General features: G+C 48.1%; 1 protein-coding gene across 1 annotated transcript in view; it reads left to right on the top strand.

The window, feature by feature from the left end:
- The first annotated feature begins 7971 nt into the window (after positions 1–7971).
- Positions 7972–23543, top strand: part of LOC144173716 (uncharacterized) — a 116708-nt gene continuing 101136 nt past the window's right edge. Inside the window, exons 1-5 of the mRNA XM_077702331.1 lie at positions 7972–8027; positions 9876–9944; positions 10537–10676; positions 11873–11936; positions 13202–13368. Coding sequence (XP_077558457.1) covers positions 7972–8027; positions 9876–9944; positions 10537–10676; positions 11873–11936; positions 13202–13368 — 496 coding nt within the window. The remainder of the gene's footprint in view (positions 8028–9875; positions 9945–10536; positions 10677–11872; positions 11937–13201; positions 13369–23543) is intronic.

Raw genomic sequence — 23543 nt, 5'->3', positions numbered from 1 at the left:
TCTTCACAAAGTCTCTTTGCAGAATGTCCTGGTGCTGCGTTCCCCAGTTTTCTAACAGCGCTAAAATGTCTGGAGGATGTTTTCGTTTCTTAGAGACCCAAAAAGACGGCTTCTGTGGACGGTAAAGATCAAGCGGGACAAGTGGCAGCCGACGAACTACTCCTGCATATGCAGGCTTCTCAGCAGTGCCAAATCAGCTTGGGGCTGTTGTCAGCTTGTCTGTGTGGCTGATTCTAGATACCAGACGTACGGTTTTATGTGTTTATGTTGGCGGTTTCATCACGCGTTTGCGGCATTTTGATATTTGTTGCAAACGGACGTGGCCTTTTAAGCCGATATGAAACGTGCGGAGCCTTGCATGCAGCTTCAGTCATTTCACTCTATAACATGAAATAAGGTGCTCGTTGTAAGAATGTGCGCGACCTTTCCCAGTCACGAAGCGTCATCCCGGCGCATCACGCTTACTTCACCAAAAGCCCATTTTTGGCAGTGTGAAGGGTATATCCCGAGGCGTAAAACTGCAAGCGACGCGTTATGCTCGTGTTTCTTAAGGTCCGCATACATCTTGTTGTGCAGGAAAACTAATATATTTATATTCTCGCTCATCATGTCATAAATGTAGCTCAGGAGGCGAAAATAAATGTGTGAATTACACCTTTATTTTGTTAATGTGTGCGGATGTGAGCCGGTACGCACTGGATGCCAGTTGCTTGATTTTACGTCATTTATTCTTATTCTTAGGGAGAATAAGGCACCTATATTGACCATTTTTTGTGCAGGCTCACTTTGTAGCTAGAATCCTGTTTTGACGATAACCGGCCAGATGGATGGAAGAAGCTGAAGCCAAATGCTGTGCCAACGCTTTCCGAATTCAGAGGTAGGCATTTACCATTTGATTCACTGCGTGTTTTGGTAGAAGTGCGTACATTACTTAACAAATCAGTCTTGGCCGCTGGGAAACGTTCCAGTGGCATTTGAGCCGTCGGTCTGGCATGCTTCACTCATTTTGACTTTAACACATTATGCATGCTGCATGTAAGTACATATATGTATCGATACTGCTTCTCCTGATCGGGAGTCACTTCCAATTGTAATGTCGATCAGCCCACGCAACAACCTTAACTTCACGCATCCACTTAATCCATTTCCACTGGAAAAGGCACAATCGTTCACCCTAGTTAATTATTACAAGTGTAATTGCTAAGACTCTTGTCATGCATTGTTTCCGCTTTGTTCTTTGTCTTGATTTCCCATTTCCTTGATTACCGAGCTTTCGCTGAACTTATTGCTTTATTTGATTATTGGTTTTCGTCTCTTTCTGCTTCCAGTTGCTCCAAAGCAGCGAAAGCCACCCAGAGGCAGAATGCAGCCTGAGCCCACATCTACCAATGAAGAGGTCAACAACCACGCTGCAGAACCTTACGCATCATCAGAGACAGCGGAAATGCTCCCCGAGTCAACTCACACGGTATCACAAGAGACGTCATCGCACAACCTCCAACTCAACTGCCCAGGTGTCGAAGCTTTGAATGCCGGAATTCCAAACTCTACAAATGAAACTCTCACATCTAGTGAGACACAAAGGGATTGCGCTGAGTTGAAGGAACAATTGGCAGGCATGAAAACAAGATACACCATGCTTTAAGAACATCACACAAATGCTAAGAACGCAATTCAAAACCTCAAAAAGCAAGTTCGAAAACATTTGAGCGTAATAATCATTACCTGTATTATAACTGCAGTGAAGTGTGTATCATTTTGTACATAATGTATTATGTAACAGCAGTGGAGTGTGTTGTTTGTAATCATTTTGTGCGTAGTGTATTTGTGCTTCAAGGTATTAAATGATTGTTCCTACTTCCGTGTAAGTCTTCATGTTTAGATTGCAGCCCAAGGACGCTGGTTCGATTCTCGGCCGCGACGGCCGCTTTTCTGATGTAGGCGAAAAGAGAAAACGCCCGTGTGTTCGAGATTTAGAAAATTAATCCGGAGCCCTTCACTACTGCGTGCCTCATCATCTGTGTAGCGTAGGCGGGCTAAACGGCTAAACCTCATCAATCAATCATGTTTATATTGCCCAGTGCATGCATGACACAGTTTGCCGCCAGGCAATCCTATGTAAGTAGCGCATAATACTTTCAGTGGCCGTAAGCGTGCGGGCATTCGTACTTGAATATGCAGCAGTTCATTTCCTTCGTGTACTTCGCCTACTTTCTGCTATGTCCATATGTAAACGCAGCGACAGCAAGTTTTCAGTGCCGGTATAACAACGACGGCAAGAGGTTGCACGCCGCGGTTACCCATTGTAAAAAAGAAAGATATTCACTATACCTTCGCTAATCATCTAGAAATAGCGAATCCTTCAGCAGAACCTTACTCTTCTGTTCATTTACCCTAGAAAAGGAATCAATATCAAAAGTGAAGCCAAATCAAGCCCACACTGTTAGCGGGACCAGCACTATCAAGGCGCGTCACGCAGCAAACGCGCGCGCCGCGTCCAGAGGATGCAAGCAAATGGCGGTCCGCTATATAGCAGACGACGCGGTTGCCCTCACCCTCAGCGGAGCGAGGGTGCATCGAGGCGCCCTATCTCCCCCACGCAAGCACCGCCTCCTCGCATCGTTGTCATGGCAATTATAACGCATAAAGTCCCTTGATCGGCTCTTACAGATGAAGGGACTTTAATTACGCCTTAAGGCCAACATGGCGGTGGTGTTGCTATAGAAATAACAACGCAACAATGTTTCCCCATGCTCACCAGGGGAGAATATGGCGCTAGTACCGGAATTAGCCCGGACGCTGGGTTGAAGGCTAACAGACCCCCTCCTGCCCTGGTCTAGTTCGTTCGTCGCTGGCTCTGGTGGCTTTTCTGAACTTCAAAAGAGCAGAAATAGAGAACCTTCAGTGCATCATCCGGAAAGCCAAGCTGTAGGAATACCCGTCACGGCATCCACGGAGCGCTTAATGCGGGTGCACAATACCCTGCAAGAGCTAGTAGAAGCACAAAGGATGGCGCAGCTGCACAGGCTCTCGTGCAGCGAGACTGGCCGCGCAATTCTAAGGTCCGTGCGCATCCCCTTCGCTACTCAACAAGGTATCAAATGCTCTCTGGATGACAGCACTCGATCATACACCCATTGTTCTCCCATACCACGAAATATGCACCAAGATCCTCATCAAGACAGAAGAACCTGCACTTTAGCGGCAGTTGTGCGGGAACCTCTATGTGGATGCTGCGGATTATCACGACCTACAGGCTGCGGCCGTAGCCGTGGCAGACCAGCAAGGAAACTCAATGACCTCGGGCACAATCCTGACGACGCACCCTGAGGTGGCGGAAGAAGCGGCTATTGTGCTCGCAATAGGTAGCACGTAAGCCAAAATTAGTGTGTCTGATTCCAAGACGGCAATAAGAAACTTCCTGGCAGGACGAATATCCCCTGCCAGCGGCCAAAATTCTTTCGAAGTTTATTGGCGACGGATGCAGGCATGTTCGCCTTGTATGGACACCAGCGCACTCGTCCTTGCCGGGGAATGAACTGGCTCACGAGGCAGCCCGAGATTTCGGCAACCAGGCTGACCTCGATGGAGACATCGGGCCTACGTTCACGGGGAGCAGAGACAGGCTGGCCACGTACCGTGAGATTACGCACCACTACAGGTTGAGCCGCCGCAAGTACCCTGCACCACACTCTTCCCTCAACAGATGGCAGTCGTATGCGTGGAGACGAACACAGTCGAACACCTTCCCCAACCCTGTTCTCTACAACCGATCCAGACACGTATTCCGACAGATGCAAGTGGTGTGCAGACAAAGCCACCCTACAACACATCATATGGGCATGCTCACAGAAACCTCGTTCACCTAATAGAGCTATAAACATCAGGCTCAATAGCAATGGGAGGCCGCCTTGCTCAGCTCTCACCCCGACTTACAACTACTCGTCCAGCTGGTGGAAGATGCCGCTAGGGCCCACGGGCTCATGGCCACCATCTAACAGGGAAGGCTAGGTGACTTCCTCCCTGTCACCCCCTTCCTCTCCTCTCCTCTCTCTCTCTCTCTCTCTCTCTCTCTCTCTCTCTCTCTCTCTCTCTCTCTCTCTCTCTCTCTCTCTCTCTGGCTTTGGTTCGTATACGCTGGGATTCGGCGGTGTCTGTGGTTGTGGGAAGACGGTTTCGGCCGCCTCTTTCTCAGACTCCTCGACCCTGAAGCACGTGGGCAGCCTTATGTTCTTGGTGGTGTTTAGCGCCTTCGTTTCACCGACCATTGCACGGTACGTGTGCCACATTCGGTGGCTGCCGGTTTTCTCGCCGAAAGACGCGTAGTGTTCCATCCAGCGAGACCTCGCCAGGCGCTTAGCGTAGCGTCTCTCCTGAGCAAATTTGGTGAAATGGCTTGGTTGGACGAAGAAGCACGGCGCGTGTCATCATCATAGAGATCTGGCGCTCGCTCTTGGAACGCTCTGCTCGAGCTCTTCTGAAACAGGCTCCGGCTGCCCTACTCATCTATCGCCCTAAAAAAGGCCCTAAAAATTAAATATAAAAATAGAAACATACGCGCTTGAGAGCGATCAAGGAAAAAAAAAAATAAAAAAAGACTGATTAAACAAAAAGGGGCTCGGAAACAACGAAAAGGCGGGAAAGACGCATATAAAGGCAGGTTCTTGCATGTAATGCACGGCAGAGACAATATCGAATGAAACTATCTGCAGATTAGGTTAGTGCAATGACCGGTAAAACAAAATGAACACTGAGAATCACAGTGAAAGCCACACTTTCGATAAAGCGGGCAATGCTTCGGTAAGACGGCGTTGGATAAAATGGCGTTCGATAAACTGTGTGAGAACCTGTCTGCAACATACATGAATATGTCTTGACCACTTTTTTCGTATTTTAAGCGTTCTGCCGGAAAGCGTACGGGTCGTAATTCGGCCGTGGATTTATTAATTCTTATCCGAGACCAATGCCATCAGCAGCTCCCCACCATTTCTGCGTTTTTAGGTGCACACAAAAAAAAGTAAAAAGAAAGCTCGAAACAAGCATTATCGAAACAAGCTCGAAACAAGGCCCGACATTATCGAGGGTGTCAAAAAGAAAAAAAAAAAAAAAACGCGTGGGCTGGGACAGGTGGCTTGCGGCTATCATGAGCCTGTGCTAGTGAAATCGTAAGGAAACATGGAAACGAGCTTTCCAAAGTGTGTATTTTTATATTAGAACTGAAATGTCCTATTTGTGTGGTCACGAATCATACCATTGTCCTTTATAAGGTAGGGTGAGTGTTCCCTTTCATTTAAAATGCTTTGATTGATTGTAGGGTTTAATGCGCCGACGCAACGCAGGCGATGAGGCGCGCCGTAGTGGAGGCCTCCGGATTAATTTTCACCACCTGGGGATGTTCAACGTGTGCCGAAATCTCGTACACACGAACGTTTTGGTTTTTCGCCTCCATCAGAAAAGCGGCCACCGGGGCCGGGAATCGCACCCGCGACCTCGTTCAAAACACTACGCCTATAAGCCCAGGAGCCACTACGGCGGGTGACTAGTAAAGCAGTTAATACATGCTTGGCTTCTTGGTTGCTTGCTATCCAGGCGGTTTCATTCCCTATTTTACTCCCTCAGCGGTTTTCTCAGGAAAACGTGCAACGTCATTTTTTGTGTCACTGAGCATTCACTAAACGAGAAATTCCTGAATCGAGACTGCTTTCGAAGGTAACATAAAGGTGAAACATTTGCTAGCTTAGAATAGTACACCACTGCTTAGATAATAACTACTATTCATAAAAAAAGAAGAAAACTCCTGAATATTAAAAAAAATAGCTTATTCCTTTACATACCGTTTAAAAGGACCAGTCACTCATTTTCACGGTTATTATTTTTTTCATGCGTTTCAGGTTTGGCAGTGCCTAGTGAGAAAACACGAACGACCGGCCGGGGCGCGAGTTCAAGAAATTTCTTGAAATTATTTGTCTTGCCGTCTTCACTCGTTTTGGGGAGAGGTCAAGGAAGCATAACGCTCATGTGCAATAATGATGTGCCTATAAAAACCAGAGAACATGACACATAAATCAGGGATTTATACAGACCCCCCTAACAGACCCCCCCCCCCAACACCTCCCCAGAAGGACTTCGACACCCCCAAAAAAAGATTCCACAACCACAGGCACCCTGCCCAGGGATTTATACAACACCCCCCCAAACATCCCACCGACACCCCCCCGAAATCGAAATTCTGCATAAACCCCTGACATAAATGCCTTTTGTACCTGCCAAAGTGAAAGTTTGAAAAGAAATCGAAACCGAAATCAAGTTGGTAATGTGACCCTTAATATAATCTATTTAATCCTCAAGCGCTTAAGGTAATAAAAAAAAGGCTTCGTTTTTAAAGCATTGTGAAGCTAGCATAGTGCTGTTATGTGAATATTATATAACAAAAATGGGACTGTAACCGTTATCCCTGACGCCACCAGCTCGCGGATTTTGATTGGCTCGGTCGTTTTGAATTTCGTTCTAACGGCCCTAACCGCTGGCGTTGTGTGGTTGTATTGGCAGTATTCGCGCATTCGTACCTGCAGAGTCCGTTGAGTGAGTTTGAAAAGTACTCCGTCTCGCCTCCCTGCTCGACTTCCTGCTACAGTTCGTGGCTTCAGCTTCGCCACAGCGCACTATTCTCAAGAGATACGAGGTAAGAACTCGTATTATCTATTTATAAAGACGGTCGTGGTCTGAAATTTTGACGAGAGTCAGCGTAAGTCGCGTCCGCTATAGTCTTGCCCTCAATCTCAAACGTCAAGACCAGCTAGGCGAAGGAACTGGCAGAGATAATTGGTAAAATCTAGTATCCTCTTATCATTTTTCGGGCGGAAAATGTAAAAATTATTGCGCTTTAATATTTAGTCGTACATGCGCTACAGCTGTGAATCAGGTGAGGATGTCAAAAATACCTCCGCGCCGCTTGTTAATTCGTGTCAAAGCAAACCACGATGCAACCAAAGTTGAGCCCTTAACTTAAATCAAGCGACGTGTAGGTGGGGTATTGTTTTCTCTTCATTTTTGAGTCTATAGATATAAAGAGGTTAGACAATTTTCCGTTGAAAATGTTCGGTATACTAAATGGTGGTAATTAAAAATATAGTCCTGGAACAGCTAGATTTTTTTTACGACAAATACATACATATATATAACTCTTATTTCTGTGTTATATATATATACAAGCACGTTCAAAAAACTTGCAAATCTCACGGATTCATGAGTGCTAAAACAGCAGCCGTGTGAATTTCATCTTATGCTGCAGAAGTCACAACGGCGTAGTTTGGTTGCGATCGAATTAAATACAAATTAATGTTTGTTTTCTGAAAACACTTTGCTGGTTCGCTCGAGGTTGTAGGTTTTGTAAACAACTTTCTTTTTCCCTTCTCCAGTGTGCATTCGATATTTTCCAAAACTTTATTTGCGATATTTGAATTAAGAAAAAGCCAAAGACCCTCGTTCTTTGCTTCACACTAGCAAGAATATAAAAGCCAAAGGAGGGATCGATGGATAACAGGCAGACGTCGATAGTCTTCTGTTTTGCTTTGGGAGGAGGATTAATAAAAAAGCAAGATTTCAATAGGCCGAGAGTAAAAATTTGACGGCATGAACTCTTTATAACGAATGTCTAAACGGTATATATAGGGTAGACATTTAGTTTTCATTTTTTGTGACTCAACGCTTTTGTTTGAAAGGAGAGCGGTGTACTCGAAATCGGGGGAAAGAACTGTTGGGGGAGGAGCTTGAGTAAAGAGAAGTTGTGCAACAAGTTTGAAACCAACGTTACCTTTGCAGTGTTCGCATTCTCTCTCTCTCTCTCTCTCTCTCTCTCTCTCTCTCTCTCTCTCTCTCTCTCTCTCTCTCTCTCTCTCTCTCTCTCCTCTCCGTATGGTGTTGATAATAGCTTAGTTTTATTTCAACCCAGGTCTTCCTGCAGAGGCCAAGATGTTTTACGCTCACCCGATCCTCCACAGACGAAGGGGAAAGTTCGGGCTGCTATGGTGAGCTGCGCGTGCAAGGTGCGAAGAGCTGCAACTGCAAGCTTAATTAGTTCCGGACTGCGCGCGTATGTACGTGCCTGACCGTTCATATAGGAACAATAATCCTGACAGAAGCATGTTCTATGCAACTGCGTCCATCTAAAGCCGAATCATCGTATTTAGAGCACGAATTAGATAACGCAGTTTTCCGCGAAGTACATCAGGCGCAGAAAAATGTGTTGACAGCGTTTAAAAAATGTTTTGCACAGTCCGTTTTTACTCGCAAAACTCGTAATAGAGTGCGCGAAATGCGAGAATCAGCGAGAAATTGTAAGTTCAACATAATCAGTGTCCAAAAATGGGCAAACGATCAGTTTGAACGCTTTTTATTCGTTGCTGTCTGAATTTCAGACGCTAACTTTAGCGTCTGCGCTCGGGTGTGATCGTTGCAGACGACACTCGGCGCGCGCAACTCGACCGCGTGACGTCACTGGGGTGGTGGTTTGGAAGTACCCACGTTTGGAAATTCGTTGCACGTTTTTCGGCTTTTAGGGCACCGTGCAGCGGTTTTATCGGCGCTTTGAGCCGATAATTGGGGTGTTTGCGGAAAAGCGTAGTGTGGTTTAGGACCCGTCGAAATAACCAGAGCCACTCGCCCCTCCACCCTGGCTGCGAGAAGGGAGGCCAAGTGGCGCGGTGCTTGCTTCGCGAAGGTCGCTTGTTTCTCGAATCTCCATTGTTTCGTCTCTCTGATGCCACCTTGCGCTACGGCAACAAAAACAACCTCCATGCTCTCGATGCGTGCGAGCTGCGACGCGCGTCTGGCTACTTTCATTGCGCTTCGGCTGAGTGAAGGTGTCTGCAACGTCGTCCAGTGTCGGGGTCTCGTACCCGCTAGCCTTCAGTGCCGATCAAATTTGTCGTCGACCTTTAAATCCCCGACTGAGGTGAGCTCCAGTCTGGTGGCGTCGTCCAGTTCGCTGCTGCGCTCAGCGGAGGGTGCTGTCAGCATGGCAGTACGGCTTCAGAGGCGTCCTAACGCGCCATCGATGCAGTTGGCAATTGAGTGGCAGGTGCTACTTTGGCGACTTTGGGGCGAAAGAGCTCACGGACCCTCAGTTCGTTTGGCTGTGTGCTTGCGGAAAAGTGTCATCGCCATATCTGAGAGGGCAGTAGCAACAACTGAGGCCTGTCTTTTTTGTGCCTCTTTCAGGCGCGTCAGGCGCCCCACGAGTGAGCTCCTTCCTCGCAAAGCGTCATCACTAATCCCGAACCATTCTGAACTTGAAGTGGCTGCATGCATGATCGAACTCCCGCGAACATAGCATGCTCCTGTCGCTGCACAGACAAGTCCTCATGTATGCCCACCAAGCAGCTGCATTAAATTTTATTATTTATTTGTTTTAGTTTCAATACTGCCAGTCTCTTCTCGGGACCATAGCAGCTGGGCTTGCAGATTTTGCATACTCGTAGTCTACACAAACAGCAGAAACATGCGGCAAGAAAAGAAAAAAGAACAGCTATCTTAAATGTGGATGGTCCTCAAAGTATACAAAGCAAGACTACGAAATATGTTTCACTGTAGTTATACATAAAAATAATAACATAATAAACGATAAATGCATTGAAAACGAAATAGAAGCATCAATATAGCTCTCAAGACAGGCCGAGCTTGAGTGAAGTTTAAAGGGCTTCTTGTTGTTAACCAATAAGTCGTAAAGCTTGAAATTGCACTTGTGGCCACAGTGCCTTTCTCTTGGGAGGGTTTCCTCACATGGGTGGTTTTCTTTGGCCACAAAGCGTTTTCTCGTACCACCAGAGCCAACCATGTGACTTTTCCCCTCCTCTACTCTTCTCCCCCCCCTGCAGGCTGGCTGCCACCTCGCCCAAGAAGATCAAGAACTCCTCGCTCCTCTCGGTCTCCCTGTCCAATCTGGCGTGAGCCCATTCACTGCTGCTGCTGCCCCGTTACATCCCGTTAAACAAGACACAAGTTTGGTTCATTCAAAAGATTGATTCATACCGACACTACTTTTAACACAAAATTCGCTCAAATAAGCTGTCTACTTAGGAAAAAAGGGAATGGCCGTGCGACTCACTAGCTCATTTCCCGCAACAGAACCTATGAGGTAATATGCACAGGTGTGCGATTGGCTGAGGCCGGAAAAAGCAAACACAGGTTAGGCAGCGCTTATAAGCTTGCCGAACGAGCTATTTTCGCTTAAATGTAATGCACATTCATTTTTATAGCAGTGAGAAGGGTGGGAAGTACCAGTGCGTACTGCTGTTGGTACTGTGCACCCGGGGCTGCTTATAGCTGCAAAGCAGTCCGTCTCTTTGGGGTTGTCTCACATGATACTGGCCGATTAGCGTAAGTGACATTACCTTACATGACCCCGTTTGTCGAGTACACCCAATGTTTCACGAAACGATTACTTCCAGCTGTAACAAAAACAAGCCACGTGCAAGTATGGTCAGAGATGCCAGATTTGTGGCCACGCAGAGCAGTCTCCCCCTCCAATTGCTGCAGGGAGGAGCTTGCACGGTCGCTGTCCCACGGCCGCCTCCTGCCAGCGGCCGTGTACTCGGAGCGCTACTCGCTGCGCCTGTCGGCCAAGCTGATCACGGGCCTCTGGGTACTCTACCGCAAGAAGGCTGCCGCCCTCAGAGGTGATTGTCTTCTGGTGTCGCTCTTTGGCGAGCCCACGATGGGAGAGTGCACGGGACAAGTTTGCTTCTTTTGGGGCACTGTCCTGTGATGTTCGCTCGTATCTTATCAGCTGTAGAAACTGGCGCCTTACTCTGGGGCCATCTCCTGTTTGTACACCTTCGCCGCTTTGTATTAATGTTCCTTTATCTCAGTGAATTTGCACACATTGTAACCATTCTCCTGGAGGAAATGTTTTCCCTATGGTCTTGTGTTTGTGCCCAAGCCCCCACTCTAACCACTCTGAGAACAGTTTCTATGGGTTAATGTTTGCATCAACATAATTTACTGGCTCTAGTTGCATCCGTTGCAGCACCCCCACCACCTTTTGTTTATGCACAGTTTATGTATGTACTGCGGGTTTATTGCACGTGCACTGGTTAAACACTGGTTATATGCTCGAGCGGTAATGTACTCTAACGCACCATATTGTGCAACTGCATTGTAAAGGCTTCTGAAGCACACTGTGCTAATGCTAGGTAACCTTGTGGATCCGATCACTGCATTAACTGAGTGGTCGCATATCAAAAAAGCACACATTCATGCCTTTCCCCTTGACAGCGGAAGGTACCACAGTGCTGGGTGGTAATGGTGGCATGCCAAGTAGTGAAATTGTTGATTAACCTGGGTGTCTGTATTGGTTTGCCACTAAAACTGGCCTTTATGACTGGCAATGCGGCAGTGATGTCAGTTGTGCGAGCAATAAAGTTTCTTCTGCCCATAATCACGCCTGCTCTGCATTGCCACTGAAGAAATGCTCTGCTCGGAAGTCTGACAGGTGCTGCCCCCTCTGGACTTGATCAGAGAGCACTGGTGGCAGGATAGCGTTGCACATGCACTCGTCCTCCGTAGCCGAGAGCTGCCTGATGTGCCCAGGTGCCGCGCGAAGCATGTGTGGGGCTGGCGTCCGAGAGGGAGTTGGGGAGCGCACAGCACACCGGGGAGGAGGGTTGGAACTAAGGAAGGGGAGACTAGAGGAATGAATGGGGAATGGGGTCACTACACCCCTGCATGCGTTAACTGTGGAGGAGTTGCTGTACTGTCGCATTATTAGGAGTCTGTGATTCCCGTTATGAAGGGGAGTCTGTGGCCTCTACTCGTGGCCTGACACGTATGTATCAGCAACCGTTGCCAGCGTCCCCTTCTCTCCTTGCTCCAGCCAAGGCCGAGCAATGCCTGCGGCTGCTGACCACTCGCAAGCGCCCCAGGGACCAGGCTATCGAGTGAGTAGCTTTCTTCCCTTCCGGGTTGGGGGATGTTGGGGTTTGGCAGGCAAGGGTGCTGTGGGGCCCCACTTCGCAGCAGTGCCTTCTCATCTGGGACACACAGGGGGCTTCCCTGCATGGGTCGGGGGTAAGTATTGTGAGCATTTTCTAGGGTCAGTGGGTGGGGATTCAGAGACCGGGTTCTGACAGTGTTCTCTAAATTGTGACAGGGGAGCACTCAAAGCACACCACTTTCCCATGTTCCGTGCTAGTGTGGAGCACCTTTGTCCATCTTTTTTTCTCGGTTAACAGTGCCAGAGATCAAGAGCAGCTTAAGCTTGGAGCATGCATTCAACGTAGTGCTTTTCTGCAGTGCTTCAAAAATCCCTGAGTGAATGCTTGTAAGTGTACAGCTTGGGTGAAGGTGCAGCTCTGCAGAACTTCCCAAGTGCACATTATTTGGAGGAGGAGGAGGAATAAACTTTATTGCAGTATGCAATTTAGGGGTGGGTGGTGACCACTGGGTGCAGCCCAGCGATGACTTCGGCAGCACGTTCCACCAGGGCTTTCTGGACCCCGGGGTCAGAACCGCCCAACGCTGCCTCCCATTGATCAACAGAGGGGTTTAGGGGTAATGGTAAGGGCTTTCGGGGGCACGCCCACAGTGTGGCAGGTGGTGTCGACATCTCCGCAATGGCGTAAGGGGGATGGGTACTGATCGGGGTATATGCGATGAAGGTGTGCGCGCCATGGAAGGGTATTGGCTTGAAGGAGGTGCCACAAGCGTTCTTCCCTTGTAAGTGAGGAGTGGGCTGGGGGTTATTTCTGGTGGAAGAGGGGGTAGTGCGCGGTGATAGCTGCTTACGTAATAAGGCTATCTCGAGTGGATTGCGCTCTGTGGTTAGGGGTAACAGAAGGGCTTGCTCGGGAAATAAGATCTTGAGCTCCTGTGTGGGCCACCTCATTACCCCCTAAACCGATGTGGGAAGGTGTCCACATGACCTCTACGGGCATTTCGAGGGGATTGCGCAGAAGTCGGTGTGTTGAATGTGCACTTGCGTCTTGTGCCCTACTGTTTGGTGACTGCGATCCCTTTGGTGGGGCTTCTCTTGGTCAGACAGCTTTACCAAGAATTCCTTTTAGGACTGTGCGCTAGAAGCAGTGCACATGGCACGAAGCGCATTTCCAGCTGCGCTATCATGCGACATGATGTTGCTGAACGAGATCCATGGACAAGTTCATTTGTTCCCACAAGCTCACCCTTTGCCACCACCACATTGCAGCCTGTCCAGTGGCGCAGCAGAGGGGGGAAAGAAGGGGGGGCAGAGGAGGAGGAAGGGGTCTCCTGTGCTTCCCCTGGCGGACACAGAGCCCCCCAGTGCCCACTTTGGCAAGGTGCTGTTGAAGGAGGAGACGCCTGAGGAGCTCATTGTGGCCCGGCTGCCTCATGGTGAGTGAGAGGGGCCTCTTCACTCGAAGAAGGTGGGGGGGGGGGGGTGTTCTCTTTACTTGTGTGTGCCTTGTAAACTTGTCTCTTGGGAGAGGGAGAAGCCGGTGGCACAAGTGGCTGTCCATAGTGCAGCGAGGATGGAGCGCAGCAGCCTTTCAGCGAGCGAGAACATCGATCCTCACTTGGGCACTGCAGGTTGTTACGGGGTTCGGGGTGCAGCTTGTCGCGACATGCATGCCACAGCCTGCCGAGACTTGTTGCAACACCTCTGGGGATGCAATGCACGGGGGAGTGTAGCACAGCCTTCCTGCATTTTCAGGCTCAGCTTAGAGAAAGAGATCAGTCGCCTCGCATTGTGCATTGTACATCGCCTCGGTTTGCAGCTGATGCGTCGGCTGCTGAAGGGGCAAAACACCGACTCAATGCAGCTGTGGAAACAGGTCGACAGAGGCCTTGCGTGTTCACCGGGCTTGACTGAACCAGTAATCGTTGCCGTGCTGAAAACTGATGCCGGCTCAGGTCACTTCACTTCAAAAACCGGGTGGCAGGAAATTTAGGAGGGGGGGTTCAAGAACCTGGCGTGCTGTATTTGCAGAACCCTGAAGCATGCTATACTCGGGTGCAAGTTAAGAACGGCAATAGCTCATGTAGTGTTTCACTCCGCCGAATCAACAAACCCGGATGTCCACGTGGGCGGGCGTGCGTTTTAAAACAAGTTTGCGCTGAATGCTTGCATCATCTCCTTTTTCACATCTAGTTTTTTTGCAGTCGCTGTAGGAATTTAAAAGAATATAAAGTGCGTGAAATCACGGAAACGCCTTGTGTCACGTTCAAAATAATCGCAGTAAGGCACTTTTTGCACCGCGCAGAGTGACAGCTGGCTGCATGCATGAGGTGCAGGGGCGACTTCCATTGCCATTCTTAAAAGTTGTCCCCAAGTATAGTTGGCAATAGCGAAGCACAGTTGTTTGGCACGCAAGATAACGGCACAGAGTGAGCACATGAGACAAGTATTTGTCCTGAACCCCCAGATTCCGTCGCACAATCATGTTGGTATTTGCACCTGGACCCTGTGTCCTCGTGCCCTATAAAGGTAATACGGCTCTGTTGAAGCATGCTGAAGTAAATGTAAGCCAGGTCAGGACCTCGGGATCGGCAGCAATGGGGCTTGTTGTCAGTGAAAATGCAGTCGGCAGAATCTGGTGGCTAAATTACATTTTCATACTTGTTTATTCCCAGCTTGTCCCGGAGGCAATGTCTGTTGACTTGGTAATCCCCTGAAAGGGGACTCGTCTTGTGGTTGAGGAGTCGAAGTTCTTTGAGTGACTGCTCAGGCTGTGAGAGGCGCCTTCCACAGCACTTGTCAGAGAGGGGCCAACAGGGAGTGCAGGTGCTCGGGCACTTTGTCATGCTATGCTGGAGGGAATGGAAGGGGGCAGGGATGGGCAAATATTCGGGGTTGTTGAATATTGTATTTAATGTCTCTCTATTCGTTATTCGCTTCAATCCAAATCACGCTTTCAACAAGCGGGCCTTGCAGAGACTGTAAATTTTATCCCGCTGCATGGAGTTATTTGTGATCACGGCGATATCTTTTGAATTATTTGGCGCTCCCGAATAGGCAACCAAAGCCCAAGCTTTTCAGTCGAGCTTTCTGAGTTGTCATTGCAAGCTTGTGGCAAAACCCCGCCAAAGTGGACGTTTCTATCATCAGTGCCAAGTTGTTGCCTTGACTAGAGGTGCGACAAGCTCTCGGCCACCATCACACCTTCGTTAACCCTTTGAGGGTTTTTGCCGTACGTGTACTGCGACGGTTTTCCGTCCCGCAAGGTCTTTGCCGTACGGGTACGATATCGAGCATCCGTTTGAAATTTCGCGCCATATTAACGATGCATGCTCCCTGGGAGGTGCTGCCACCTCCTGGGACTTACAAGAAGTGTTTGAAATTTGATTGTGCTACCTTCTTGCGGTGAAAAACAGAACTGTCTGGCTTCGGCGCGTTACGGCGTCTGTACGTGTCAACGCGTTTCGTGGTTTCAGTTTCGCCACGTGATCGCATCGGAAGCGCGCGAAACTTGATCGGCGCTCGCTATCAGGGGCGGCGGAAGTTGATTTCTATCTATATTGGCGCTGCTATTAGCTTGTTTATCACCGGCGCGCATGAGTTATTCTCGCTCTCCTCGTTTACTGGGTTGCCTTCGAGTTCTTCAGATGCACGGCAAAGTGGCGATATGGCCCAATGAACTGCCCGCTCTGATGACACCGACCGCGATGACTCTTCTGACTCTGAGTTTGCTCCTTTCACCGACTCTGAATCGGAAGACAGTCTTTCTTCGGAAGAAGACAGCTCATTTTCGGACATGCGCTTTATGCGTGCAGACTGCGATAAGGCACTGTGCGTAGACCCGTGTTTCAAGGAATACCACACTCTGAAATACTGTTGAACATTTTTCAGTTCTAAGTGATGCTGACCCCAAAATACTGTTCCTGATAATTTTTTAGCATTTAATCCAGACTTCAGACATTTTGTACATTCCAAATCCGCAATAAACTAATTTGACCACCAGGGAAAGTTTAAAAAAAAAAAATTCGACCCTCAAAGGGTTAAAATGAGGCACTAAAATGACACCACTGTCAGCATAGCAGCACCAAGTCGGTGCCCCGCAGGGGGCACCTTGTGTACTCAAGGTGTTTTGGTGAGTAGCGCCACCACGGTCCCGAGCTCCGCAGGGGTGCCTACTGCCGTAGGCACTTGGTGTCTTGCAACACCACGGACCCGAGCACATGTGGGTTGGACCCACCCACGTCCCGGCTGTGCGTGGCTTTGCCGTGTCCTGAGAAAAGGAGAACCTGGTGGCTGAGCCAAAGTTGGGGTTGTTTTGGACCTTTACGGCCCCCCAGCAGCGGCAACACGCCACTTCGGCCCCCGCTTCTCGCAGACGGTGCCCCCGGTCTAACCCGCCCGGGGGGAATCAGCCAGTCGCCTTTTCCTGTCCTCCTCTCAGCTCTTTCTCTTTCCTATTTCCTTTCCTAACACTGTCCTGTCATCTCATTCCTTCCTTATTTCTAAGTTTTTCCAGGCGGCGAGGGTTAATCCTGTGCAAAGACGTCACCCTCGATCCCGAGCATAGGATTATAGTGGCAAGGTACGGCTAGCGTGTTAAGTCACGTTCCCTTGTTGGGCTCGGTGGTGGGCAGCCGGCCTTGCTACTGAATGTACACCATGTATTTATGGCTTCTTTTTCCATCCCAAGAAAACCTGATCGGTCCCTGAAAAGGGGCCGCACCGAAGTACTTAGCATCAGAGCAGCTCCACCTTTCGAAACCTTTAACAAATACCTTGTGGTACACTCTGAAGAAGAAAATGCACCCCTAGCAAAAAAATCGGTGTTCCTCATGGCAAAATGCCTCGAGAACATTGTTGGGAAAGACTACCATGCAAAAAAACTTGCCTCAGGTGACCTGCTGGTAGAAGTACAAAGAAAAAACCAAAGTGAAAACCTCCTGAAACAGGACACCCTGGCTCAACTAAAAGTGGCGGTCACGCCACATCGTAGCCTAAACACAACCCAAGGCGTCATCTCTGAACGAGAACTACTTCATGAGAATGAAGACCGTCTCCTCGAAGGGCTCAAAGACCAAGGCGTAACAGCTGTGCGGAGGATAACTATACGTCGCGCAGGTGAGGAAATCCGAACTAAGCACATTGTTTTGACTTTCAACCGTCCAACACTTCCCGAATCAGTCCATGCTGCATTTATTTCTTGTCCAGTGTGTCCATACATACCTAATCCGCGAAGGTGTTTCAAGTGCCAGAAGTATGGCCATGGAACTCTGTCGTGCCGTGGCCGATCCATCTGTGCTCACTGCGCAAGCACTGACCACACTAGTGACGATTGTAACAAGCAACAGGTGAAATGCCCAAACTGCAGTGGACCACACTCTGCCTTCTCACGTGCATGTCCATCATTCAAAAAAGAAAAAGAAATAATCCAAATGAAAGTCACTGAGAACCTAACGTTCCCACAAGCACGCCTGAAGCATGTCTTGCTATTGGGCAAAAGTTACGCAGACGCAGCTCGCCGGGGGGTGGGGCGTCGTCTGGTAGATGCGGGCACCCAGTACAGCGAGGCTGACCTGGTCCCGTGGCAGCCCCCCACTCAGCAGCAGAAAGTCGCTACCGTGGCTTCTGCTGCTGCACTCCTACCTAGTGCTGGGCGAAAGGCCGCCAGCACGATTCCTGTCCAGGTCAGCGATGTTGACCTGGCCTCGTCTCCGGCACCTGTGCAACAGCAGAAGACTGCTCCTGTGGCTACTGCTGTTCCAGCTGTGCCCAGTGCTGCGGCCACGGCCTCTAGCACAAAGTCTGGTTCTGACAATCTTTCAACTTCAGAAACCGCGGTTGAGGCCATGGATGTCTCTCCAAGTACCGTATTTATTCGAAAATAGGTCGAGCACGACTATAGGTCGACCCCCTAAAAATTGAAGTCGCCGAAAAAAAAAATAATATATTCGATTATAGGTCGACCCATACTTTTAAGAAAAAACTTGAGGAAACTTTTTAAAACTCCCATTTATTTACAACGCTGTCACCTCACTGGTTGGAGCCACACACTGCGTCGTCGTCGGAACTTGCGCCGCATGCGCCGCAGTTCATTACCCACCCCCACCCCCGACTGGCTTTGAAGGCTGAACGGCCAATCCTGCCTCGCAGCGCTAACTGTTGAGCTTTGGTCTGAATATCGCACGCTCCTCTTCCACAGGCAGCCGGAGTTTTTTCTCGAGAGCATCGTGCCTTCCAATTGTAGGGCCACGAAACGCACGACGCAGTCCCCTACAAGCAAAAAGTTCGTCCCGCTGTTTCCGCCATCCCCTGATCAGCTTTTCATTAACGTCTAACTCTCGCTGAGCGGCGCAGTTGTTCAAGTTCTCAGCAAACAGGATCACCCGCCGCTTAAAGTCCGACGTGACATCGCGAAATGCGCACGAGAAAAACGTTATGTGCGGAAATCACAACGAAGCAAACACAAAGAAAGCGCATGAAACGGAGAACGGGAGATAGTAGAGACAGTGAGCGAAGCAGGCAACGCCGTTCGTTCACGAGGTGGCTACGCTAGGTGGCGAAAGTCACCTTTACCCCCACCTCGCGCTAGCCGCTACCACGGCTCCGAAGACACCAAGCCAAGCCAATCTGGCTCTCTAGCCAATACGTCAGCTCGCTTATAGTGCCTAGAATATACTAGGCACTATAGTTCGGCCGCAGGTAATGCGCGATAGCCGGCAGTGACTGTGGGTGGTTTTCTTACGCTGATTGTTTTGTTATTTTTTCCCATATTTTCTTGCCTGTCTTTGTTCTAGATGCTCCGCGCTGCCGCCTCAAATATAGGAGCGCCGGACGCGACGGAGAAACGGATCGCTCGGTGCGCTCGCCATTTTTGATCACAACTATAGGTCGAGGTTCTTCGGTCACGATTATAGGTCGACCCTCAATTTTTAAGCACATTTTCGGAAAAAAAAGGTCGACCTATATTCGAATAAATACGGTACGTCTGCTCCTGAGGCATCACAGGAGCGCCGCGGTGCCACAGGTCGTGGCAAACCAACCAAACCAAAGGCCAGTAAAGTCGTTGCCCCTGGAAATGACCCACAACCTAAGTGAACCTGCTCAGAAGGGCCCCGAAACCCGGCCTGCTAAAAAGAGGGGAAGAAACATGATCCAGAACATGATCCTTTTTTCTCTTTTGCTGATTTTCATGGTTGCTGAAAGTGTTATGTACTGGAATTGTAGGGGGTTGTTTAGAAATCTAGACGATATTTATGACATCCTCACCAATCATAAACCGCAAATACTGTGTCTCCAAGAAACACACCTGCGCCCACCACAAACAAACTTCCTAACACAGTACATTGTTTACCGTAAGGACAGACAAAATTGCATCCAGCCGTCTGGTGGTGTGGCAGTAGTAGTCCAAAAATCTGTGGCTTGTCAGTACCTCCAGCTACAGACGTCACTCGAAGCTGTAGCTGTCAGAGCCATAGTTTTTGGCAAACTAGTGACAGTTTGCTCTCTCTACATTTCACCCGACTATCGCCTTTCCAATGTCGAATTTGAAAACCTAATCAATGAACTACCTGAACCTTACATCATAGCCGGTGATTTTAATGCTCACAACCCCATCTGGGGATCTGTGCGAGCCGATGCTCGAGGGCGACTCATTGAAAGGTTTGTCACGACATCCGGATGTTGCATCCTTAATTAGAAATGCCCCACATATTACACCTCCACACACCACACATACTCAGCAATAGACCTTGCAATTGGCTCTGCAATCTTACTGCCTATGCTTGAATGGAGTGTATTTAATAACCCGTATGGCAGTGATCATTTTCCTGCAAAACTAACGGCTGTAAACAATGACTCTCAAGGCACAGAACCACTTCGAACATTTAAATTACAAGCAGCTGACTGGAAAACATACAAAGAACTTTCCAGGCTACCCCCTACAACAATATGCCATTTAGATGTTGAAGCAGCAAGTTCACTGATTACAGCCCACATTCTTGACTCTGCTCAGAAAAGCATTCCAGAGACTACTTTTAAAACTCTCCCAAAACCCAGACCATGGTGGAATGAGGACTGCGCGCGTGCACGGTCTGAACAGAACAAGGCGTGGGCACTTTTACGCCGCTATCCCACGGCCGACAACCTTCTCAAGTTTAAGCAGGCAAAAGCTAAAGGGAAGCGTACGCGACGTATTGCAAAAAACGAAAGTTGGACAGGTTTATATCATCTATAAATTCTTATACGGATTCTAGGAAAGTCTGGACTAGAATAATGAAGCTAAAAGGATACAAGAGTCGTCCTATTCCCCTAGTAAGTAGTGTGGGTAACTCTGTAAAAGATCAAGCAGATGCTCTTGGGAAACACTTTGAACATGTATTCAGTTCTTCACATTATACACAAACATTTTTACAGCATAAGAAGGCAGCAGAGCGTCAGCCCCTTCGTGTGAACCTACGCTCGAATGAGGGATACAATGCTCCATTTACCATGCTTGAATTGATGAGTGCACTCTCGACATGTGGTACGTCAGCCCCTGGAGCTGACCGAATCAGCTATGACATAATCAAACACCTACACAGTGAAACCCTGCATGCAGTACTCTCTCTGTTTAACAAAATATGGCAAACAGGTCGTTTTCCAAGAACATGGAAAGAGGCTATCGTTGTACCGCTTCTAAAAGAAGGAAAAGAATCCTGTCTTGCTGCGAGTTACAGACCCATCGCCTTGACGAGTTGTTTATGTAAGCTGCTCGAAAAAATGATAAATCGGCGACTATTGTACTTTCTCGAGTTTAATGGTCTGTTAGACAAAAATCAAACAGGCTTCAGGTCTGGAAGGTCAACTACGGATAGCCTGGTTGCATTTGAATCATATGTGAAAGACGCCTTCATCCATAAGCAACACTGCTTCTTTGTGTTCTTTGACATGGAGAAGGCGTATGATAGAACATGGCGATACGGTATATTGCTAGATTTGCAGTCATTTGGCCTTACTGGTAATATGCTCAACGTTATTAAGGACTATCTCTCTGATCGCACATTTCGTGTTCGTGTGGGTAACGTGCTGTCTAGAACCTTTGTTCAAGAAAATGGTGTACCCCAGGGGGGGAGTGCTGAGCTGCTCACTTTTTCTTGTTAAAATGAGTTCACTAAAAAATGTTCTCCCACGAACTGTCTCATACTCCACTTATGTTGATGACATTCAAGTTAGTTTTAAGTCCTGTAATTCCTCGATATGTGAACGCCAAATCCAATTAAGTGTCAACAGACTGGTTACATGGGCTGACAAGAACGGGTTTATGTTGAATGCTGATAAAAGTGCTGTTGTGGCATTTTCCAGGCGGCGTGGTATCCATCCCCCTCCTTGTATTACATTACAAGGTCAACCCATGCCAGTAAAAAATGAACACAAGTTTCTGGGTATTTTACTTGACCACAAACTCACATTTATACCGCATATTAAATTACTAAAAACGAAATGCCTGAAAACGATGAACATTTGAAAGATACTATCGCATCAGTCATGGGGAACGGGCACAAAGTGTCTGCTTTCACTTCTAAATAGCCTAGTAAGGTCAAGGATTGATTATGGATGTATTGTATACCAGTCTGCAACCACAACAGCGCTGAAAATGTTGGACGCAGTATACAACTTGGGGCTTCGCTTGGCAACAGGTGCATATCGAACAAGCCCCATTCCATCCCTTCACGTTGAATCTAATCAGTGGTCCTTGGAGTACCAGTGCACTTACACAGCTCTGATGTATGCTGCAAAGATTACTTCTATGAAGGAACACCCTTTGAACGCAATTATGAAAAATAACACTAATAATAAACTTTTTGAAAATCGACCATCCATAGCACCACCCTTCCCTTTGGCAGTGTCATGCCTCTCAAAGGACCTACAAGTTCCTCTTGCTGAAGTTTACTGCACCTCCATTAATGAGTTGGTTGCTCCGTGGGACATTTGCCCAATTCAGTGTGACATGTCTTTCAGAGAACTGCAAAAGAAAAATGTGCCAAACTTTGTTATTACTCAGCACTTTCTGTCACTCAGGGACAACTACAAGGCAGCTGAATTCTACACAGATGCCTCGAAGACTTCTGCAGCGGTGTCTTGTGCTGCAATGGGCCCCATATTCACTTTGTCCAAAACAATGAACAGGAACACTAGTATATTTACTGCAGAGGCATATGGTATCCTGCTAGCTTTGAACCACATTCTCCAAAACAAAATTAAGAGCTCAGTTATATACACAGGCTCGCTGAGTGTTGTTCAAAGCTTTCATCTCTGAAGGCTAGTAAAAACCCAACTTTTAATGCTGTGTAAGAGCTCTGTACTCGGCTTATAGTCTCAAGCTTGCTGTCACAGTGTGCTGGGTTCCGGGCCACTGTGGCATTGCTGGAAATGAAGCCGCTGACCAAAGTGCTGCAGCTGCTGCCCTTCGTGAAAGCATTGATATTAAGCTGGTTCCATATCAAGACCTCAAACCTTATGTGAGGAGGAAGCTGCGAGAGCACTGGCAACAACAGTGGGATAAAAAAATAAGCAACAAATTACATGTCATTAAACCTAAAATTGAAAAACCTCCTTCTGAGAAACATGCTAGATCAATAGAAGTGGCCTTATGCAGACTTAGAATTGGCCACACACACATCACACATTCATACCTGTTGACTGACACAAACAAGCCACGGTGTCATCGATGTGAAGGGCAGCTATCTGTCCATGTGCTTATTGAATGCAAGATGTGCAACATTGAAAGGAAACGTCACTTTAATAAAGTTTACACACATAATATCCCCTTGCACCCTTCATTATTTCTTGCAGACCATCCCACGTTCTCTTACAAAAAAGTTTTTAGCTACCTTGCAGACGTAGATTTCTTAAAACACATATCTTACTGCCCATAACCTCACCTGTGCTCATGATGTGTTGCAAAACAATGGCGGGACCTGAGGCTTTACACCTTAGGTGCCTGCATTCACTATGTTTTTATGTCACCCTATGTAGGCACCCTTTCTCTTAGTATACTCATTATGTTTTAACATGGCCCTATACACCATTTTTCTTAGAAAATTTTTAATCTAGTGCCTTTATTACAAATTTTTCTCATCTCATTCACGATCGTCATGGCGCTCTTTGCCTTTGTCGGCCTTGCGCCATTAAACGTGAAATCATCATCATCATCATCAGCACCAAGTCGGTGCACTTGTACTGCCGATTCGATATGGAATTAGCAGAGCACTGTTCAAAATGGCGGCCTATAACATGTGTTTTGGTTGGCTACGGCTACAGTGAACTAGAATGTCTTGATCCAGTGGCGCGAACGGGAGCGCTTTGCAGCGTTCGGGCTGAAGCAAAGCGCGTCTACCGCCGCCAGGGGCGCCACTGCGCCTTCTTCGAAAACGGTACCGCGGTTGCACGGGCCGTTCCTTGGGGCGCTCGCCAGCTATTGCCGCTGCCGTTTTTTACTGTGGTACAGTAATTAACCTTTATGGAAGAAAGATGCTCACTTTTGTTGTCCCTGTACTTTTCTAAGAACGTTTTGTTGCTTATCAGACCCGTTTGAGCCATCGGGCAACGGCTACAAACAAATCGTCTGCTAGCG

This window comes from Haemaphysalis longicornis, unplaced genomic scaffold (assembly GCF_048455015.1).
Source record: "Haemaphysalis longicornis isolate Haplotype H1 unplaced genomic scaffold, Haemaphysalis longicornis Haplotype H1 scaffold_1, whole genome shotgun sequence".
NCBI lineage: Eukaryota > Metazoa > Arthropoda > Arachnida > Ixodida > Ixodidae > Haemaphysalis > Haemaphysalis longicornis.
Note: the sequence above shows the minus strand (reverse complement) of the source record. Positions and strands in the feature narration are given on the sequence as shown.